Genomic DNA, 19732 nt, shown 5'->3' with positions numbered 1-19732 from the left:
AACAGTACGTGGAAGACAGCAGTGGTATCAGAGTAACAGTACGTGTAAGACAGCAGTGGTATCAGAGTAACAGTACGTGTAAGACAGCAGTGGTATCAGAGTAACAGTACGTGGAAGACAGCAGAGGTATCAGAGTAACAGTACGTGTAAGACAGCAGTGGTATCAGAGTAACAGTACGTGGAAGACAGCAGAGGTATCAGAGTAACAGTACGTGTAAGACAGCAGTGGTATCAGAGTAACAGTACGTGGAAGACAGCAGTGGTATCAGAGTAACAGTACGTGTAAGACAGCAGTGGTATCAGAGTAACAGTACGTGGAAGACAGCAGAGGTATCAGAGTAACAGTACATGGAAGACAGCAGTGGCATTTCATAGGCCCAAAATAAACACCAGCATCCCTAATCTGTTCCTATTAATGGCCTAACTGCGTCAGTAAAATATGTGTTTATCTTTAAAAATGATAATAAGTTTTGCCTACAATTGATTAACCTTTTATGGATATTAATATATTTAGAAAGTTGTATCCACAAGCCCCTTATGCACATACACTCACATACCCACAGAATATAAACAATACAATACTGTACACAGACAGTACAGGTGCACATACAGAGAGACCCGAACACAACCATTGATATACACTTCACAGTGAGAAGCACGCACACACACGCACACACGCATTCACACACGCACACACACGCACACACGCATTCACACACGCACACACGCACACACACGCATTCACACACACACACATGCCTTTTTAATATTGTACAATCATTGAGAATATAGTGCACAGCTTTAGTGTGGAGAAGTGGAATACTGGAGATGTATCTACCGTAATTACATTTAGCAGACATTAGTGGATGATCCATCCATCACGGCCTGAAAAAAGAGGCGAAACAGGGCAAACACGTGTTGTGGTGTTGTGTTCAATGAGTCACTGCAACACCCAACAGACAACATTGCTGCAGCAATGAACCCACATTAAAGCCTGCAGCTGAAGGGAAGTTGCAACTCTCACTTATGAAGATAAGTACGATAATGATTGAAAGAAGTGCAGAGGTTATTGATTGGGACACAGGCTTGTGATTTGTGTGTTTGAAACTGACAAAGGGATTCATCCATTCACTCCATTCACATCTGGGTCTGATTAGAGACAACTTGAGCTGCTAAATGAGTGGATGGTAACAATTCAAAATACTCTGTGGAATGTAAATGCATTTTTGAGTTGAAATTCTGATAGTTTTGGAGACTTAAATGAATTGAATTGTGCCTCTTGAGTTGGAATAAGTGTGTGTAATTTAAATGGTACATGGACTGTACTTGTATTTCTCTTTTCTAGTGTTCCGTCCACTCAAAGCTCTTTAACACTACATGTCATCATTCACCCATTCACACACTAATGACAGGACTACCATGCAAGGTGCCACCTGCCCACCAGGACTCTAACTAACATTCATCCACAGGAGGCACAGCCTACGGGAGCCATTTAGGTTGAAGTGCCTTGCCCAAGGGCCGCCGATCTTCAGATTGAAGGACGACCCGCTCAACAGACAACACCCTCAACCTCATTTCTTACAAAAGGATGTTATCCCCTGTATCAGTCTTATGTGAAAACGACAAAATGGACTCCTGAACAAAGGAGTTGACAGCACCTGTATCTCTTAATATTTCAATGGGCACCTTCGTATTATTACCAACCTGTGCTACAAACCTTTCCTAAAACAAAAGGCATCGGTGTAGGGCCGCCAGCCACGCCAGTTTCTGCATGCCTACCTTGCCAAACTCCCACATCAACAGGACCAGGAATGCTTGCAGCCAGTGCAGAAGGTTCTACCAGCCCGCCTCCAGTATGCTGCTTCCTAGACCTTATCATTGGGCCGTCTGACTTTCAGTGGCCTGCCTCACAGCAGTAAAGGCACACATTGTCTCCCCTTTCAGTCACTCCCTGGGGCCCCTTACCTGGATAACCTCACCTGGAAAACCCCCAAAACGAGCAGACAACTTAACACTACCATCTTTGTGCACAACAGGCTCCCACACAGGCTCTGGGCCCCTGTCCAATGCCAATTTCTGTCTTTCTTTTTCACGAGACAAATATATTAGCTTCTCACTGGCTCCCTGTAACATCTAGAATATCATTTTTATTTAATTTTAATTTATTATACTATATTGATCCCTTTAAGGGGGAAATTTGTCTCTGCATTTGACCCATCCCTGTATATAGGGAGCAGTGGGCTGCCAATGACAGGCGCCCGGGGAGCCGGGGGTTCAGTGTATTGCTCAGGTACACTTTGACACGTGACCTGTCCCAGTCGAGGATCGAACCGTTGACCTTCCGGTCGCCAGACAACCCTCTTAACCCAGTGAGCCACGGTCGCCCCCCTTTTTTTTTTCTTTTTTTTTTAAATTTAAGGTCCTACTTACCTACAGCTTCCAGTTTCAGTCCGGGGGGCAGACACACTCACCACATTTAAGAGTAGGCTTAAGACTTTCCTCTTTGATAGCGCTTATAGTTAGGGCTGGTTCAGGTTTATAGTTAGGGCTGGCTCAGGTTTATAGTTAGGGCTGGTTCAGGTTTATAGTTAGGGCTGGTTCAGGTTTATAGTTAGGGCTGGCTCAGGTTTATAGTTAGGGCTGGTTCAGGTTTATAGTTAGGGCTGGCTCAGGTTTATAGTTAGGGCTGGTTCAGGTTTATAGTTAGAGCTGGTTCAGGTTTATAGTTAGGGCTGGCTCAGATTTATAGTTAGGGCTGGCTCAGGCTTGCCTTGGACCAGCCCCTAGATAAGCTGCTATAGGCCTAGACTGCCGGGAGACTTCCTAGGATACACTGAGCTCCTCTCTCCTCTTCTTCATCTCTTTCTGTATGAATTCATATCCCATTAATGCACTTTACCAACTTTGCTTCTTCACCGGAGTGCCCCTCTGAGGCAAATTTGTGATTTGTGATAAGGATAAGGATGTTTATTGTCATTGTACGAACATACAACAAAATTAAGCTGGCGACTCAGTCAGTACAGCAGCAACAGTTAAAATCCACCTCACTGAACTCTAGTCTTCATGCAGGTTAGCGGTAGGCTTTTTCAACATGTAAACCAGCAGCCCGGTTAAGCCCCCAGCAAGCTGGTTACTCACCTGACAGCTTTGGACCACGTTGCTATACCTACCCAGGGACACTCCACAAAAGCCAACATTTTAACACACTAGACAACCATTCACTCACTGCTGATAACTCACACCTGAAGAAAACGTGCTTAGAACATTATGATGGCCATCCCCATGGCCTATCATGTCACACAAGTTGTAGCAATTTTGATGGATATCATTTATTACACCGATTTGGTACTACATTTTTACCGCTTGAGAATTTATAAAAATCATCAAAAAAACATCAAAAATACGGCATTAAGACACCAAGACCTCGAGGGACACCATAGAAAAAGTCTGTGATTTAGTATCAAAACCTTTTGACTTTTGGCAATTTATGTAAGAATTGTCAATATACATAGGAAAGCCAAAACATCCTCCGAATGTCCTGAATGCTCTGAGGGTCTCTAGTTTGTGCTCGGTAAGCTTCATGAGGCTGTGTTTATCCTAGAGGTCACAACAAGTTTTATTTTTATACAGTGACTTCAAGTTTCAAAGTGAGTGGCCTCACTATGTGAAATGGCTACTATGGGGACTAACGTCATCACAAATTAATACAATTGGGCTCATTGGATCAACAAGAGTCTCAGATTTCCGGTCATACCCAATTAATACAATTACAATAGGTGAAAATAATACATACTGCATGCAAACAACTGCTTGGTTTTGCTCCAAACTGCATGGGATTATCATAAAGTCTGTAGCAGGAAGACTCGTGGATATCCATGGAACCTTGTTCATTCACGTATCTTGAGGTGAGAAGTCAAGGGACCCCTGCAAAGATCGCCTTGCCAAAATTGACCTTGTTCGTAGTGTTATTTAGCCTCCTTCCCAACAAGCATGACATGGTCGGTACTATAGGATTCACCAGGTCGTCCAGTTTCATACAGTATGAAAACCGTAACATCGAGCTTCAAGTGAGCAGCATGTCGGCAGGGTTTCAATTAAACGTTGTGCAATAGTGATACTCTTCATCCTCAGATGTTAAAAGGAGATATACGTTTCTATAAACGCCTGTATAGCTAACATTATCAGATAACATTAGCACATCACTATTAGCACGTCTATGCTACGCTAGCTACTGAAGGTATCCTGAATGTCTACACGCTGGTTTTGCTTTTATTGATCGTTAATAAAGATCTGCCCGGCTTTACAGGAACAGTGTTGCTCCTTCATTTCAGTCTTTAAGCTTCTATCTTTATCGTTTTAACCTGTTTTTGCTGCTGAATCAGTTTGACACCATAGACACATTGTAGACCTTTCTGTCTGCTTCTCTCTGAAATAGCTTTTTGGTTTTTGCATATTAGATTATATGAATTCAGGGAGTGCTTTGGTGGCAGCGTGGGCTCCATGGTAGCTCTGACAGCTTGAACTTGAACATACATATCACCATGGGAGTGTGGACTGAAGACAGACGTGAAACAATCTGAACGGGTCTTTTAATGCACAGACAAGACTGTTATCAATCTTCACATTTAACTTAACTTTAAGAAAGCGAAAAAGCGTATTTCTTTAATTGTGAACTGTTCCTTTAAGCCACTTTGGCTGTTAACCATCTGTAACTTGAATGTTTATTATTTTTCCCAAACCTTTGGGTGGTAAAAGTAAAAGCAGAGGGGACATTTAGTGGAGTCCTAGCTCATATCAGGGATCAAGATTCATGAAACTGTGCCCTTCCCAATCCTGTGTGTGTGTGTGTGTGTGTGTGTGTGTGTGTGTGTGACGTGTTGTCTGCCTGTGTCACTGAGTGGGTTTCTGTCTGTTGAGCTTATCATTTCGGATGACACCTGCCACCTCCAGCTGAGACTTAAGGGCACTCCATGCCATGTATTAGACCGATTTAGGTCTGACCTGTAGAAGTACGCTGCAGAGAGAGCCATCAAGAACACAACCAGTCGAGTGAAGAAAACTAGTTCTTTATTGTTCATTCCCAAAGAAACAAGGAAACATTTGGAGATGTTTTTTTCTGTACAAAATCAAGTGGCTGGCAAAAAGACAAACAACAAATAAGGCACACAAAGGTTCAAGTACTCGGCCTCACTGACACGGAATAAATTAACAGATGTGGTCTTGTTCTAAAGAAGGCATTATGAGTAAGTGAATAATGGATGAATACGTTTACAATATGACATTAGATAGCATTACAAGGTGTTTGTATTTGGTGGATTTTACATTTGCAGGATAAAATCTAAAATGTCTACCATGAGCTCTTTGTGTCTTAGTGTTCAGATTTTCATCGATAAGATCTTTAATGATAACACGATCATTAATTGTAAGTAATTGTCACTATAAACATGTTACTTAAAGTTATCAACATCGCACTGCAAAACATATCCATATGAGGTTTGACAAGAAGTTTACATTCATAATATCTCAGATCACCACAGAGAACAGACGTCACCGGTCTGATACAGAAACACACCTTTGTGCCTTCATTTCATAACAACATCAGAAACCGCCACAAAACCAACAGGAATAACTTAAATGACTTAAATAAGTCGTCTCTTAATTAAAATACATTAACATGATCCCACAATCTCTTTGGTTTAAGGCAAAGAAGACACTGAAGCAGCAACTTCCACTGAGAGGAGACGGAGTGGTCTCGGTTTGAGCTCCTTCCACACACACAGCATCACATCTGACACACTCATTGCACAGGAAGCTTTAGTGTTCCCATGAAGCTTGAACTCACTTCACATAAATCCCAAACAAACATACTCGATCCATGCAGACAATCTGTCCAGGTGGAGATTTCAGCCTCCACCCCAATCTATTCAATAGAAATGTGACATTTTCAAAGAATTATTATATGACTTTTAAAGATTCCTACACATGACAGAAACTGTCTTTCTAAATAATCCACAGAACAAGCCGTCAACAGTTGAACTACTTTCCTTGGTAGACACAGATCATCTAGAATAACAGGACACGACTGTATTTGTGGAAAGATGCTGCTGTTGAACGTCGTCAGCACCACACTGAACGTAACTTCAGCCCTCATCGGTGTAGTGGGCGGAGCTAGAGATCGTCTGACTCCACAGATACAAAGTATGAGAGATTGTTCATAATTTAGGTGAACTGGCTTTAAAGGTGCACTGTGGACCCAAATGCATTGTGTGTATCCTAGAGCACTAATAAAACCGTTGAATGCATCTACTTCTTTATAGAATGTTTGCAAAGCTGATTTTAGATTAATATTTCCTTTACTCCACGCTGGGCTCTGTGTGTGAAAGGGCCTGAAGCTTTAATCATCTCACAGCTACTGAATATTCATTGGTGAGCGTTCTGTGCATCTTAAGTCAGTGTTTGGCAACATGGATACGTGGATAGAAGGTAACAAACAAAGGAATGTATTGATTTAAGAATAAAGAGGTTTACTTCTGTAAGTTGACTTACAAACACCTGCACACCTAACAGCTTGATCGACTATTTATTCTCAAGCTGCCAATGAGCACGTCATGATTCAAGCGTCTACATCCAGACTAGACGCCACCACGGTCCCACTGCAGGGTTAGGGTTGGGCATGAAATAACAAATGGTATAGTTTAAGATGTTAGGTTAAAACTTAACTGTTGTGTTCCAGATGTTCTGTTAGGTCCACGTTGGGTGGGCTCATAAGGAGAAGAATAGGAAGTTAGCTACATTAGGATCCAGAAGGACACAGTCATGGAAGTTGCTGTTTCAAAGACAGCTATCCAAAATAAATAGCTTGAGTCACTTCTACTTCTAATATACACGTCAAAGTAAGGCTCGTTTCATGTATCTGCCAATCCCAGGCAGTGTGTTCAAGCTCTAGTCTGCCACAGGAAGAGGAGGGAAGAGTCGAGTAGCGAGCAAATCCTGGATGTGAAGATGAATCCTCCAGACAGATTTCTGCTGCAGGTCTTTCTGGTTCACCAGCCACAACTTCAGCTTCAGCTCCTCCTCAGGGATGCTAGTACAGTGAGCTACTTCAGCTGCTACAGCACTGTGTATATTATAATGGGCCTGTGTGTGTGTGTGTGTGTGTGTGTGTGTGTGTGTGTGTGTGTGTGTGTGTTCCTACGTGGAGGCAGTTCAATCAAAGTGCTCAGTGCTCCTTCAACCTGTGAAGTAGAAACAAACATTAACACCATATTGATAAGTTGGGTGTCATTAAGTTTTACAGCCTGGAGCAATAAACTTTATGCAGACTGAACCTGTGGTCAATGAAGGAACAATGTTCTTTCCCCGTTTTATTAAGTATATTCATCAAACGATTTACTGTCATCATTTTGTGTTCTGGCTTTAGAACGTTGGTTCATGTGATGAGCTTTTTGAAAATAAATGATCATCTGCATTCAACAGTGATAAAGGACGGAGCGCAGAAGAAGGGCTCTTTATCCTTTTTCAATAATAAAGTATTGTTAACATCCATATCCAAGAGTGGAGATCCCAATAGATCTCAACATTGTAAATAAAGCTGAATGCCATCCAGTCCTTAAGCCGTCTTTAAGAACACAAACCTTAAGATGAATCCTTAAGCTTTATTTCATTTCATATTATGACTGGGATGGCTATTATATTATAATTATTACATTACACGATATTACATTATAATATTGATTCCATCTATTTTCATGCACAGAAAATGATGCATTTCTGTTCATTATTGAGATCTGCCTTTACTTAATTTAGTAATGTTTCTAGTCCATAGATTTAATATAAGTGTCCCTTGTTCATCTCAGGCAGTCATTTTTTTAAATTAAAAGTATTAAGGATGCACCAATACTGACTCAATTAGCTGGAGAATAAAAATACAATGTTTAAGTCAAGCCTTCCACATAAAGAATGATCTCTTACACACAATGAGGCATACAGCTCATTTTTTAAACTCTGGTATCTGATTGGTTCTTGGTATAAATTACTAATACTACTTTATCTATACAATATTAAGAAAGATTGAATCGCCATCTAGTAGCACTCAATGTTATCCTTCTAAAATTGAATTGGCATATACAGTGTAGCCACAAGGACAAGGACATCCAAACTGGTATGCATGTCTGTTCCAGACAATTCTGCTAGCAACAAATGTAAAGTAATATAATGCATGTATGTATGCATGCAAGCAAGTATGTATGCATGCATGCATAAATGCATACATACAAGTATGCAAGTATGTATGCAAGTATGTATGTATGTATGCATGCAAGTATGTACGTATGCAAGTATGTATGTATGCAAGCAAGTATGTATGCAAGCAAGTATGTATGTATGTATGCATGCATGTATGCAAGTATGTATGTATGCATGTATGCAAGTATGTATGTACAGTATGTATGTATGTATGCAAGTATGTAAGTATGTATGTATGCAAGTATGTATGTATGTATGTATGTATGTGTGCATGTATGTATGTATGAAAGTATGTATGTATGCAAGTATGCAAGTATGTATGTATGCAAGTATGTATGTATGTATGTAAGTATGTATGCATGCATGCATACATACAAGTATGCAAGTATGTATGCAAGCAAGTATGCAAGTATGTATGTATGCAAGTATGTATGTATGCAAGTATGTATGTATGTATGCATGTATGCAAGTATGTATGTATGTATGCAAGTATGTATGTATGCATGCATGCAAGTATGTATGTATGCATGCATGTATGCAAGTATGTATGTATGCATGTATGCAAGTATGTATGTACAGTATGTATGTATGTATGCAAGTATGCAAGTATGTATGTATGCAAGTATGTATGTATGTATGTAAGTATGTATGCATGCATGCATACATACAAGTATGCAAGTATGTATGTATGTATGCAAGTATGTATGTATGCAAGTATGTATGTATGCAAGTATGTATGTATGCAAGCAAGTATGTATGCAAGCAAGTATGCAAGTATGTATGTATGCAAGTATGTATGTATGCAAGTATGTATGTATGTATGCATGTATGCAAGTATGTATGTATGTATGCAAGTATGTATGTATGCAAGTATGTATGTATGCAAGTATGCATGCAAGTATGTATGCATGTATGTATGCATGCAAGCAAGTATGTATGCAAGCAAGTATGTATGCAAGCAAGTATGTATGCAAGCAAGTATGTATGTATGTATGCAAGTATGTATGTATGTATGCAAGCAAGTATGTATGTATGCATGCATGTATGCAAGTATGTAAGTATGTATGCAAGTATGTATGTATGTATGCAAGTATGTATGTATGCATGCATGCAAGTATGTATGTATGTATGCAAGTATGTATGTATGTATGCAAGTATGTATGTATGTATGTATGCATGCATGCAAGTATGGTGGGCGATTGTGGCTAAGTGGATAGCAGGGCCGTCTTTCAATCAGAGGGTCGGCGGTTCGAACCCCGGCTCCGGCTCTGCTAGTCGCATGTCGATGTGTCCTTGAGCAAGACACTTAACCCCAAAATTGCTCCCGTAGCTGTGCCTACGGTGTAGAAATGTGATAGACTCTGAATTGTAAGTCGCTTTGGATAAAAGCGTCTGCTAAATGACTGTAATGTAATGTAATGTAAGTATTTATGCATGCATGTATGTATGTATGTTTGTATGCATGCATTATTCCCAGAGGTGGCACCAAAGAGAACAGAACGCAGATCTGCAAGATTGTAACTTCAACTACGGAATTCCCAAGTGCCCCCATCCCACTTGTCTCGCCAGTCCTCCAAGTGTCTTGCAGGGATGCTACTACTACTACTACCACTACCATTACTACTACTAATACAAATAATAATAATGATAGAAAAAAAGAATTTACAGAATAAGCACTGCAAGAACATATTGTAATGTATTCTGCTAAAAATAAATAAACACTTAACTGGTACACTTTTCAATGTACTGTATGTGTTCATAGTGTAAAGGAAATTCCTCCGATCATGCACTGTGTGATCATGGTAACATCCCTTATGTTTGATCATACTGAATCTGATCATGTAAGCTTTGACTGAATGAACCCTGGCCTGATAGTCTAAACTAAGGCATTGTTGCACACCTGGATGTCATCAGATGATGATGAGAAGGCTTTTGAACAAAGATTTGCAATATACTAACTGAAGGAAACATCCAGAGGGGGCTGACCAAGCCCCGGTATATTTCTACCTAACCCTTGTCCTGTGTACCTTTAATGCTCGGAGCATTACAAGTGTGACAATACTGTAAGACCTTTTTGTCTCGTTCCTCATTGTCAGAGCGGGATTACAATGTTGCCACATTAGTTATAGTTGCTTTTAAATGTAAAGTGGAGAAAACCATTTTGACACCACAGCTCAACATTTGAATACAAAAGCAAAATGATTCACAATCTTTGAGAAATAAAGAGTAAAGGAATGAAAGGAAAGTGAGAACATTTAATAGAAACAGGACATTGAGTAACATGATGAACAGGAGAAAAGCAGGACTTACTCTACAGCGGAGATGGGACGGGATTTGTTGGAGGTCAGCTCCTGCGTCACGAGCCGTAGCAAAAGCTGCACACACAGTCAAATAGTGGTTCATTTATTTATTTTACTACAGCTTGTCTTAAGGTTACATATACAATTCCAACTCGGGTACTATCCTGCATGTTATATATATATACATATATATGTATATACATACATACATACATCTCTCTCCCTCTCTCTCTCTCTCTCTCCAATAAAGCAGAAATGGCAAAAAATATCTTTAAAAGATAAGTACCTCCACTTAAAAACTATTGAAGTTTACTTGTATTGCATATTATTATTCTATATTATTTGGTTACTTTAGACTATCGGGGGAGACTATGGGGGGGGGGGGGGGGGGGGGGGGATCAACGACATCAAAGGAGTCTCAAAAAAGTACAGTGAAGTTCACACATGACCAGCAGTTTGTAAATGCAGGATCAACAGCTTGTATATAAATGCAACAACATCAAATATGTTTTCTACCACATTCATTCATAACCAGAAATATTTGTGTGTCCATCAGAAATATTATTATGAAACCATTTGAATATGTGGATTTTGTTTACATTTAGATATAATAACTTCTTTGTGTGCATTGAAAAATATTTTTATGGGTAGTCATTTATATCTAAATCCCCAAATCCATCTGTGAATCAATCTGTGAGCAATATTGAGACTGATCTGACCTCATACTGGTGAATGAGCCCCATTATTTAGTTGACCTTTAAGGACAACTCAATGAAACGTATCTACTTCCTCTACTTCTATTGGTGATGATACTTTGTTGTTCATGCTTTTTAAAGCACTCACCAACAGAGCAAGGAAGTCAGCGATCATCAGCATGTAGAAGACCTGATCCCAGCCGCCTGGAGACAGCAGCCCAGCCAGCAGGGGGCCCAGTGCTGCACCTGACATCACAAACATAGGCGGGATCATTTATCTCAACAACTTTAATGACAAATATATATCTCGGACATGGTGAATACACTGATGTGAGAAAGAACAGAAGACATGCCAGCATGAGCACCACTAGGCAAATCATTATTTCATTTTTATTTCCCAATACTCAATCCCACATACACTGTTGCTTTAAATACTCACTAGCGCACCAGATATGTATTAATCTGCCACTGAAAACAGTCCCCAACAAATGCACTATTTCCTCCTGCGTGAGTTGCATTTACTAAAAGCTACAGTGACCAGCTGTTTGGTTGCTGTTTAGAAATATTCTAAAGAACACTGGCCTAATCGGTTAATTAGTTCAATGTTTGACATTCGGTAGGTTTGCATTACAGAAGGTCATATAGTGTCCCGAAACTAAAATGGTGCTTGCTGGGGTCTTTTCCTATGGTGTATGTCTCAGTACAGAAACCTAATTGTCAGTTGATCGGTGGTACTGACCTACAGATCCTGTGCCATCGATGATGGCAGTGACAGTAGACAATGCTCTGGCATTGCCTTTCAGGCTCTTGTGGGTCCCCTAGGGTCAAAGGTCAAAAGAGAGAGGGAATGAGAGAGGGGGCCTGTGCAGATTTAGTAAATAATCATGTACAAGTTCAGAAGACAGGAGTCAGAGGTAGAGATGCTTACCAAATCAGCAGATACTGCAGTCGTGATGAGGGAGTACGGTCCATTGACTAGACCTCCACACACCAACAGCATGCCTGAGAAAACAGACTGGGTACGTTATGGAGTTTCTACAGCCACCCACAAGGCTTATCTCCGTTCTTCAGTTCATTCCCTTCCATAAAGAAAATTCAATGTAGTTGAAGCTCGGTTACTATAGCAACTTATGCTAGGAAATTAACCTGGTCTGTCGGGCCAATGTCGGGATAATGTCGGGCTAATGTCGGGCTAATGTCGGGCTAATGTCGGGCTAATGTCGGGCTAATGTCGGGCTAAGCCTGAGTTGTTGCTCAACCAGAGTTCCTGTAACTCTGACTGGACAGGAAAGCGATAATTTTACATCAGACTTTCTGGACTGATGCCATATGATTTGACTTTATTGACCACTATTAGACTTGAATAAATAATAAACAAAGTTTATAGCCACAGTTTCATAATCAACCGAAAATATATTTGAACACTTCTCGACGGATGGGCTAGCTGGCTGGCTCTCTGTCTCATTTACCATGCTTTGTGAGTGCTTTTTGCCGTATCATCACCATTCATATCTATACAACTGATGTGTTTATTTACAAGAGGGTGGAGCTTGAGAGGAGTGAGGCCCGGCAGAGCCAGGTACATTTAGCAGCTAGCACTAGCTAGCGGAAATCAGGCTTACAACCAAATATGCCTCGTGGAAAAAATGTACTGCCAAATCCATAGATTGGCTTTTAGCATAACCGAACGCTGAACATCGCCGTGGTACGGACGGACGCCGTGGTACCGACCGACATGTCACTCAAAACAGGCACAGCCTCAATTTTGTGATATAATTCTTTCAGTTATGTAAGAATTTTTCCAGCCCAAGTAGGCTCCAATGTTCTGTCGTCAGTCTTTACCTTTTCTCTTTTTAACACCATATGCAAGTTTCTTGTAATAACAACAAATCAACTTATATTGTTATGACAAGAAATTTGAATGACTTATGTTATTTTTGTGAAATACAGAGAAGGTTTTGTGACACAAGATTAATTTCCATGTTGTTATAACACAAAACTAACACTTAATACAAATGTAAATAAATTGGTTTGGCATTGACTAGGTCTGCTACTAAATGATATTTAATGTTTGTTTACTCAACAATTGATGAATCATTTATTGTATAAAACTAAACAAATATTAACTTTAAATGTTGCTGGTCAGTGGACCCCAGCACCCAAAGCTATTTATTACATAATGACATAACATGAAGATCTATCGGGTTTTCTTCAAACTAAACAATCTGAAACCAGAAAATCAACAATTCTTCACTTCTCAAAACTACCACTGAATATATATATATCTATATATATAATATATATCATCTAAGCACTCAGCACGAGCCTCTGAGTGGGCTGAGGAGTGTGAGCTGCTCTTACCGATGGTTGGCCCCAAACCAAGCTCACTGATCATGGAGAAGCCGTACAGCTGCAGGACGAAGAGAAAGCACCACCGTCAAAACACTCACATTCTCAGTCACTATTCATAATTCACATGTCAGCAGCATGATCATACATTCAGCTCACGTGAACAGAGGATATCTCAGTCTCATTTGTCAACACTGTTCTGTAGCTACTTTGAGTTATCAGAAACTTTTAAAAAATGTCAATAACTACTGTATGTCTTCTTCATGTATATCATAAACAGAAGACACTGTGTAGTCTGTCTACTGCTCCACTGCTAACAAAGACACACATGTAGCTCCAGTGAAAGATGTTTGCTCTAAGTGCTACACAGCAGACAGAGGCCTGGTGAGGCAGCTCAGGTCAGTTCCAAACACGGTCTGTACGCTCCTGCTTAAAGCTGACCTGTTGATCAGTCACTTCTATGCCTGGACGTGTCCATCATTGACACAGAATCAACTTCCTTTCAGCAGTAAACACATGTCTTATTTCCTGATCTAACATTGTTAGCTTGATGTATGGACTGTGGATGAGTGTAGCAGCAGCGCAGTGGGGACTCACTGTAGGAGCAGCAAGCAGCAACATGATTGCACAGGTGGTGGCTCTCTTCCCCAGTTTATCAGAGATCACTCCTGCCAAGATCCCCCCTGTGATGCATGCACAAACACACACATGATGGAGAGAGGCGATGAGCCGGTGAAACGTCTTTCATACTAACAATGAAGCACAAAACTATGTAAAAATACTGACAGTAAGAGAATTTGGGAAGAAAAAAACACATGCATGCACATAAGAGGAAAAGGTTAACAAAAGCACCTACCGACTATGCCTCCCACGTCAAATAGGGTGGAGAGATCTCCAGCCTTCTTGGCATCAAGGTGAGCTGAGGGAGCGACACACACACACACACACACACACACACACACACACACACACACACACACACACACACACACACACACACACACACACACACACACACACACACACACACACACACACACACACACACACCTCTGTCTGGCACGGCCTTTCATAGTAAATAATAAAACGGAGTGGGCTGGACTGCCTACACACTGAACATCAATACAATGTGACATTATTCAGGGGACCACAAAGAGCTGGCAGGCTGAGATACTGCAGCTCAGTGATCACATAGCAAACAATGTAATAATGCAAACAATGTAATAATGCAAACAATGTAATAATGCTGTGTAAAAGGTCTGTTCAGCTTTGGTACATCGGGCGCCTGCTCTACCAGGTGAGCCCGGGGAGCCCAAAGTACCAAAGCTGAGACATTTGCGCAGAGGCCTGGTTCAAATCTGACCTGCAGCCTCAATCTGTCCCGTCTAATAAAGGCAAAAAGAATCTATTACAGAAACAGGTCTGTTCCAAAAGTCTTTCTATTGTTTCCCAGCCTGAATGACAAAGCCAGGTCCAGAACAAAATGGTTTTCCCATCCTGGTGGGGATGGGATTTATTGTCATGCACAACAACATTATATATATATCTATATATATATCTATATATCTATATATCTATATATATATCTATATATCTATATATATATATATATATATATATATATATATATATATATATATATATATATATATATATATATATATATATATATATATCTATCTATCTATCTATCTATCTATCTATCTATCTATCTATCTATCTATCTATCTATCTATCTATCTATCTATCTATCTATCTATCTATATATATATATATATATATATATATATATATAGATAGATAGATAGATAGATAGATAGATAGATAGATAGATAGATAGATAGATAGATAGATAGATATATATATATATATAGATATATATATATATATATATATATATATATAGATATATATATAGATATAGATATTTCATTGACAGAATATATAGGGGTGCAGCAGGTGAACAGGGTGTAGCAGGTGAACAGGGTGCAGCAGGTGAACAGGGTGCAGCAGGTGAACAGGGTGTAGCAGGTGAACAGGGTGCAGCAGATGAACAGGGTGCAGCAGGTGGGTTGTGTCTGTTAATATCCCTTTAGCTCTCTGCAGGCTCCTCTTCTCACCAACATCACTGATGCTCAGCAGATGGTACCGATGATGGTTTGATCACCCGCTGTAGAGCCCTCCTGCACTGGGCTGTGCACATCCTATGCCAGTTTGTAATGCTTCAGTCAGAAGGCTTTCTATTGCTCCTCTACAAGTTAACAAGAACCTGGAACTTTGCCTTCTTAGGTTTCCTGAAGAAAACCTGCAGTTTGTGATCTTTCTTCACCAGGATGGAGATGTGTGAGGACCATGTCCGGTTGTTGGTGATGCTGGTTTCCAGCAACTCAAAGCTGTTCACTTGCTCCACCTCAGCTCCGGCTCATGTAGACGGGGATGTGTGTCTTCGCCTCCTCTTTTCTAAAGTCACTCGGCTCCTTGCTTTCCCTGACGTTGAGCAGGAGGTTGTTCTCTGAGCTGCACTCTGAAGCTTGTTGATCTCCTCTGTAGATGAAGTCCCGTTGTTGTTTGTGTCCTCTGCAGACGTCACAGCAGAGTTCTCTTCATGTTTGGGGAGCAGTCGTGGGTGTTCAGTGTGAACAGCAGGAGGCTGAGCTCACAGCTCTGGGGGGCTCCGGTGTTCAACACTAGAGTGGAGGAGGTGCTCGGGTCTCTTTGTGAGGACGTCTAATGACCAGGTCCAGAGTGAGCTACTCGCGTTCACCAATCACTTTCATGGGGAGATTGTGTTGAAGGCTGAGCTGAAACCAACAGACAACATTGTGAAGTCTCTCCTGTGACAGTGCTGTGTTGAAGATATGAGTGAATATCAGCTGGCTGGGCGGTACATGTTCTCAGTCTACTACCAGGATGCCATCAGGCCCAGCAGCTTCACATCCTCTGTGGATCCTCACAGCGTCCGGTCCTCTGGAGGGGGGGCAGACGTGACGGCTGACTCTTGGTGGAGGAGGTCAAAGCGAGCAGTAAAGGTGTTCAGCTCATGTGTGAGCGTGGCCTCACACGTGATGGGGCGCTCCTGCATGTAGCCTGTGACGTTGTGGATCTCCTGCCTCATGTCTGTAGTGTTGTTGGTGTTGAGGTCTCTCATCAGTCTCTCGTGACTCCTCCTCTTTGCCTCCTTGATGCCAGCGGTCAGTCTTGCTCTGGCGATGCTGTATGCTTCCTTCCAGCTGTTTTGGCTCTCAGCCCTCACCTCTCCTCTCATCCAGGCTTTCTGCTTCTGGAGTCATTTTAGTGTCTCTGTGATCACTACAATGAACACGTCTGCTGATGTTGATGTCACTGTTGGTGTTCATCAAACAGTCCTTTAGAGCAGCTGTAGCTTCATCTGTCCACACTTTCACTGTTCTTCTGATGGTGATGCCCGTTTAATCAGCTGGGTGGAAGTATGTAGCAGAAGCAGGGAAATATGATCTGATGGTCCAAAGCAGGGCGGGGGGGGGGGGGGGGGGGGGGCTTTGTGTGAACATGGTCCAGTGTATTGTTCCCTCTGGTGGAGATGTGGACATGCTGATGGAATCATTGGTGTAAACACTCCACTCTTCTTACCAGAGGCGTGAGTTCTGTCTGCGCGGTAGACCGTGTGTCTATCAGGAGCAGTAGCTTGATGAGATATCATGTTAACAGTCCCGCTGCTGGGTTCGTCTGACTCTTATGCCAGATGCGTAAATAGCCGATGGCCATCATCTGGCTGGCTGTGTCATTTACGCCAATTTACTATCGCCTCACTATTCATATTTGTGAATAAATGTTTTGTATTTTGAATTATGAAAACCTCTTCGCATTAAGCATTACATTTAGTGACAATTGCAAGTGACAAATAATTGTCTTATGATTTAAGAGACTCCCTGAACCTTAGCTAATGAGGCTTTCAGGGCGTCTGAAGTGTGAATCCATCGAGAGCCCCCGTGTTTCACACACTGGTGGTCTTAATGTTTAACATCATATTGTGTCAGTTAAGAGTTGAGAACAAGCAGACTCAGAACATCACCTTATACTATCATATAGTGTTGAACATCAAGGATTCAATGGAACAATCATTTAGTTTAGTTTCATAAGTGAGGATTCTGATGAAGAGCACTACTGGTTGTCGTTGTGTTTGGTCCTCACCTGCTTTGGTGATGTAGAGTGGCAGCCAGAAGAGGAAGGTGTAGCTGACCAGCTTGGCAAACAGCAGGCACAGAGAGAACTCGATCACTCCCTTCAGAGACAAACATCAATACGAGGATGTTGGTGAAGAAGATGTTCTGTAACTGAATGATATCTATCTGGCTCCACTGCCCCGATGCAGTAAAACCTTCCTACAATAATGACCTCTTCACCTAATGGACCCAGTCTGTGCAGAGACACACATCCGTCAGAATACGTTACCACGAGGCATTTCAGACCATCAGACATTCTAAACAGCAGGCCAATCTATTGGTGAGCTCTAAGGCTCGACCAGTATGTGTATGAAAGTCACTGTGCTGTTCCTGCTCAGCAGCAGGCAGCAGACAGACACAGGTGGAGACTAGCTGGTGAACATGGAGGAGCCTTCAGCAGCTAAAGAGACGCGTTTCCCTCAGGAGCTGCTGGAGACCATGAACAGAGCTACAAGGAGAGAATATTGGACTTTCATCAGGCGGACACAAACAGATGAACATGCATGTTGATGTTGCTCTGTAGCTGCTGGATGTGTAAATAAGCCACTATTTCCTAACTTAAAAGATGATATGTTAATGTTAATTATATGTTTCCGCTGCCCCGGAGTGAGCCAAAAAAACCGGTGTTGCAGGATTACACTAGTCTGTGTGCAGAGATGAGATCTCATTCACTGACTACGTGAAGCTCAGTGGGATCAGCACAGGAAGCAGAATAAGCCCCACAATAATCCGGATGGCTCTACATTAGCTTGGAGCTCTACTAAACAATGACATGGTTTTAAGTAGAGAAGCAGCTGTTTTGGATGATGGATGGCTGCGGTTACACTTGTCTTTTCAATGCAGCTCATCATGCCAGGGCGCAAGTCTGCCTGCTTCAAAATCGCATCTTGCTAGCAAGCTGTGGCGGCCTGGATCGCATGGCGTTAGGTTCTCCGTGAGGCGTGGACAGAATATGGGCACAATATGTCAAACGAAGGTCTCCATCATCTTCCCCCAACACGATGTTCCTCTCCCAAGGAGAGCAAAGGGGAGAGAGGAGGAAACCCAGGGCTAGAGCACTGCTGTCTGAATGCTGTGAAGTTAGTGCTGATGATAACACAACATTTCATGATTCTTCTGCCTCAAAATAAAGGCTTTTAAATAAGAAATACAGGGGATTTGTATTTGAAAGGAAACTGTGCTCCTGCAGGGAGGAAGAGTAGGCAGCACAAATAACGATATGAAATGTGTTTATCCAGTTTGTTACAGCCGCTTCTTTGACCACAACTTATATCCATCACTAGCCCATCAGGCTGGTTGCATTGAAGAGTCAAGTGTGGACTCACATATGTGGACATAGCAACAACAGCCGTGTGTGTGTGTGTGTGTGTGTGTGTGTGTGTGTTTGTTTAACTGACCGGGATGCGTAGAGCTCCCATGAAGCTGATGGCGGACGGCTGCGGTTCCCTCTTCACCACCACGACCGGCTGCATGGGGACACACACACTGTCCCTCGGCAACAGCAGCTCTGTGTCGTAGCTCTGGAGGAGAGAAGGAGGATGATCAGGGGCTGCAGGTGGAGCTGCTCCAACTCAGTCCACCTACTAAATGAACAATGAATGGAAGTCATGAGCCAGTCATTCACAGTACCGTAGGTAGCGTTCATACGTTTCAGTGATTTTTAACCCACAGGACCATTTCAATGGTGACCTTTGACACGTTGTGTGACAATAAGTGAAAGAGGAACATAGTTAACTTAGTCAAACTGTGAATTAAAGAGCAATCAAAGATGAAACAGTAAGCATTTACAACACCACCTGTTATTCTGGGGAAAAAGAAGGTGACACACCAACATGCTTGTGTCAAATACTATCAATACAAGATGAATGTAGGACCGCTCACTCATTGGTGTGATAGATGGGTAGGGGTCACTGTGTGGACCAATGCATTAGGGGAATAAAAG

At 41.6% G+C, this 19732-nt stretch overlaps 1 protein-coding gene across 3 annotated transcripts in view; it reads right to left on the bottom strand.

Annotated features, from left to right (window-relative positions):
- Positions 1 to 5050: 5050 nt before the first annotated feature.
- Positions 5051 to 19732, bottom strand: part of slc37a1 (solute carrier family 37 member 1) — a 34547-nt gene continuing 19865 nt past the window's right edge. For all 3 annotated transcript variants that reach the window (XM_076081031.1, XM_076081033.1, XM_076081032.1), the window contains exons 11-20: positions 19188 to 19310; positions 17759 to 17849; positions 14445 to 14507; positions 14186 to 14271; positions 13601 to 13649; positions 12168 to 12241; positions 11979 to 12057; positions 11388 to 11485; positions 10555 to 10619; positions 5051 to 7235 (exon numbers count right to left, since the gene is read on the bottom strand). In XM_076081031.1, the coding sequence (XP_075937146.1) occupies positions 7220 to 7235; positions 10555 to 10619; positions 11388 to 11485; positions 11979 to 12057; positions 12168 to 12241; positions 13601 to 13649; positions 14186 to 14271; positions 14445 to 14507; positions 17759 to 17849; positions 19188 to 19310 (744 nt within the window). In that variant the 3' untranslated portion in view covers positions 5051 to 7219. The remainder of the gene's footprint in view (positions 7236 to 10554; positions 10620 to 11387; positions 11486 to 11978; positions 12058 to 12167; positions 12242 to 13600; positions 13650 to 14185; positions 14272 to 14444; positions 14508 to 17758; positions 17850 to 19187; positions 19311 to 19732) is intronic.

This window comes from Anarhichas minor, unplaced genomic scaffold (assembly GCF_050575085.1).
Source record: "Anarhichas minor isolate MPS153535 unplaced genomic scaffold, ASM5057508v1 ptg000078l, whole genome shotgun sequence".
Lineage (NCBI taxonomy): Eukaryota > Metazoa > Chordata > Actinopteri > Perciformes > Anarhichadidae > Anarhichas > Anarhichas minor.
This window is presented reverse-complemented; position numbering and strand designations above follow the sequence as displayed.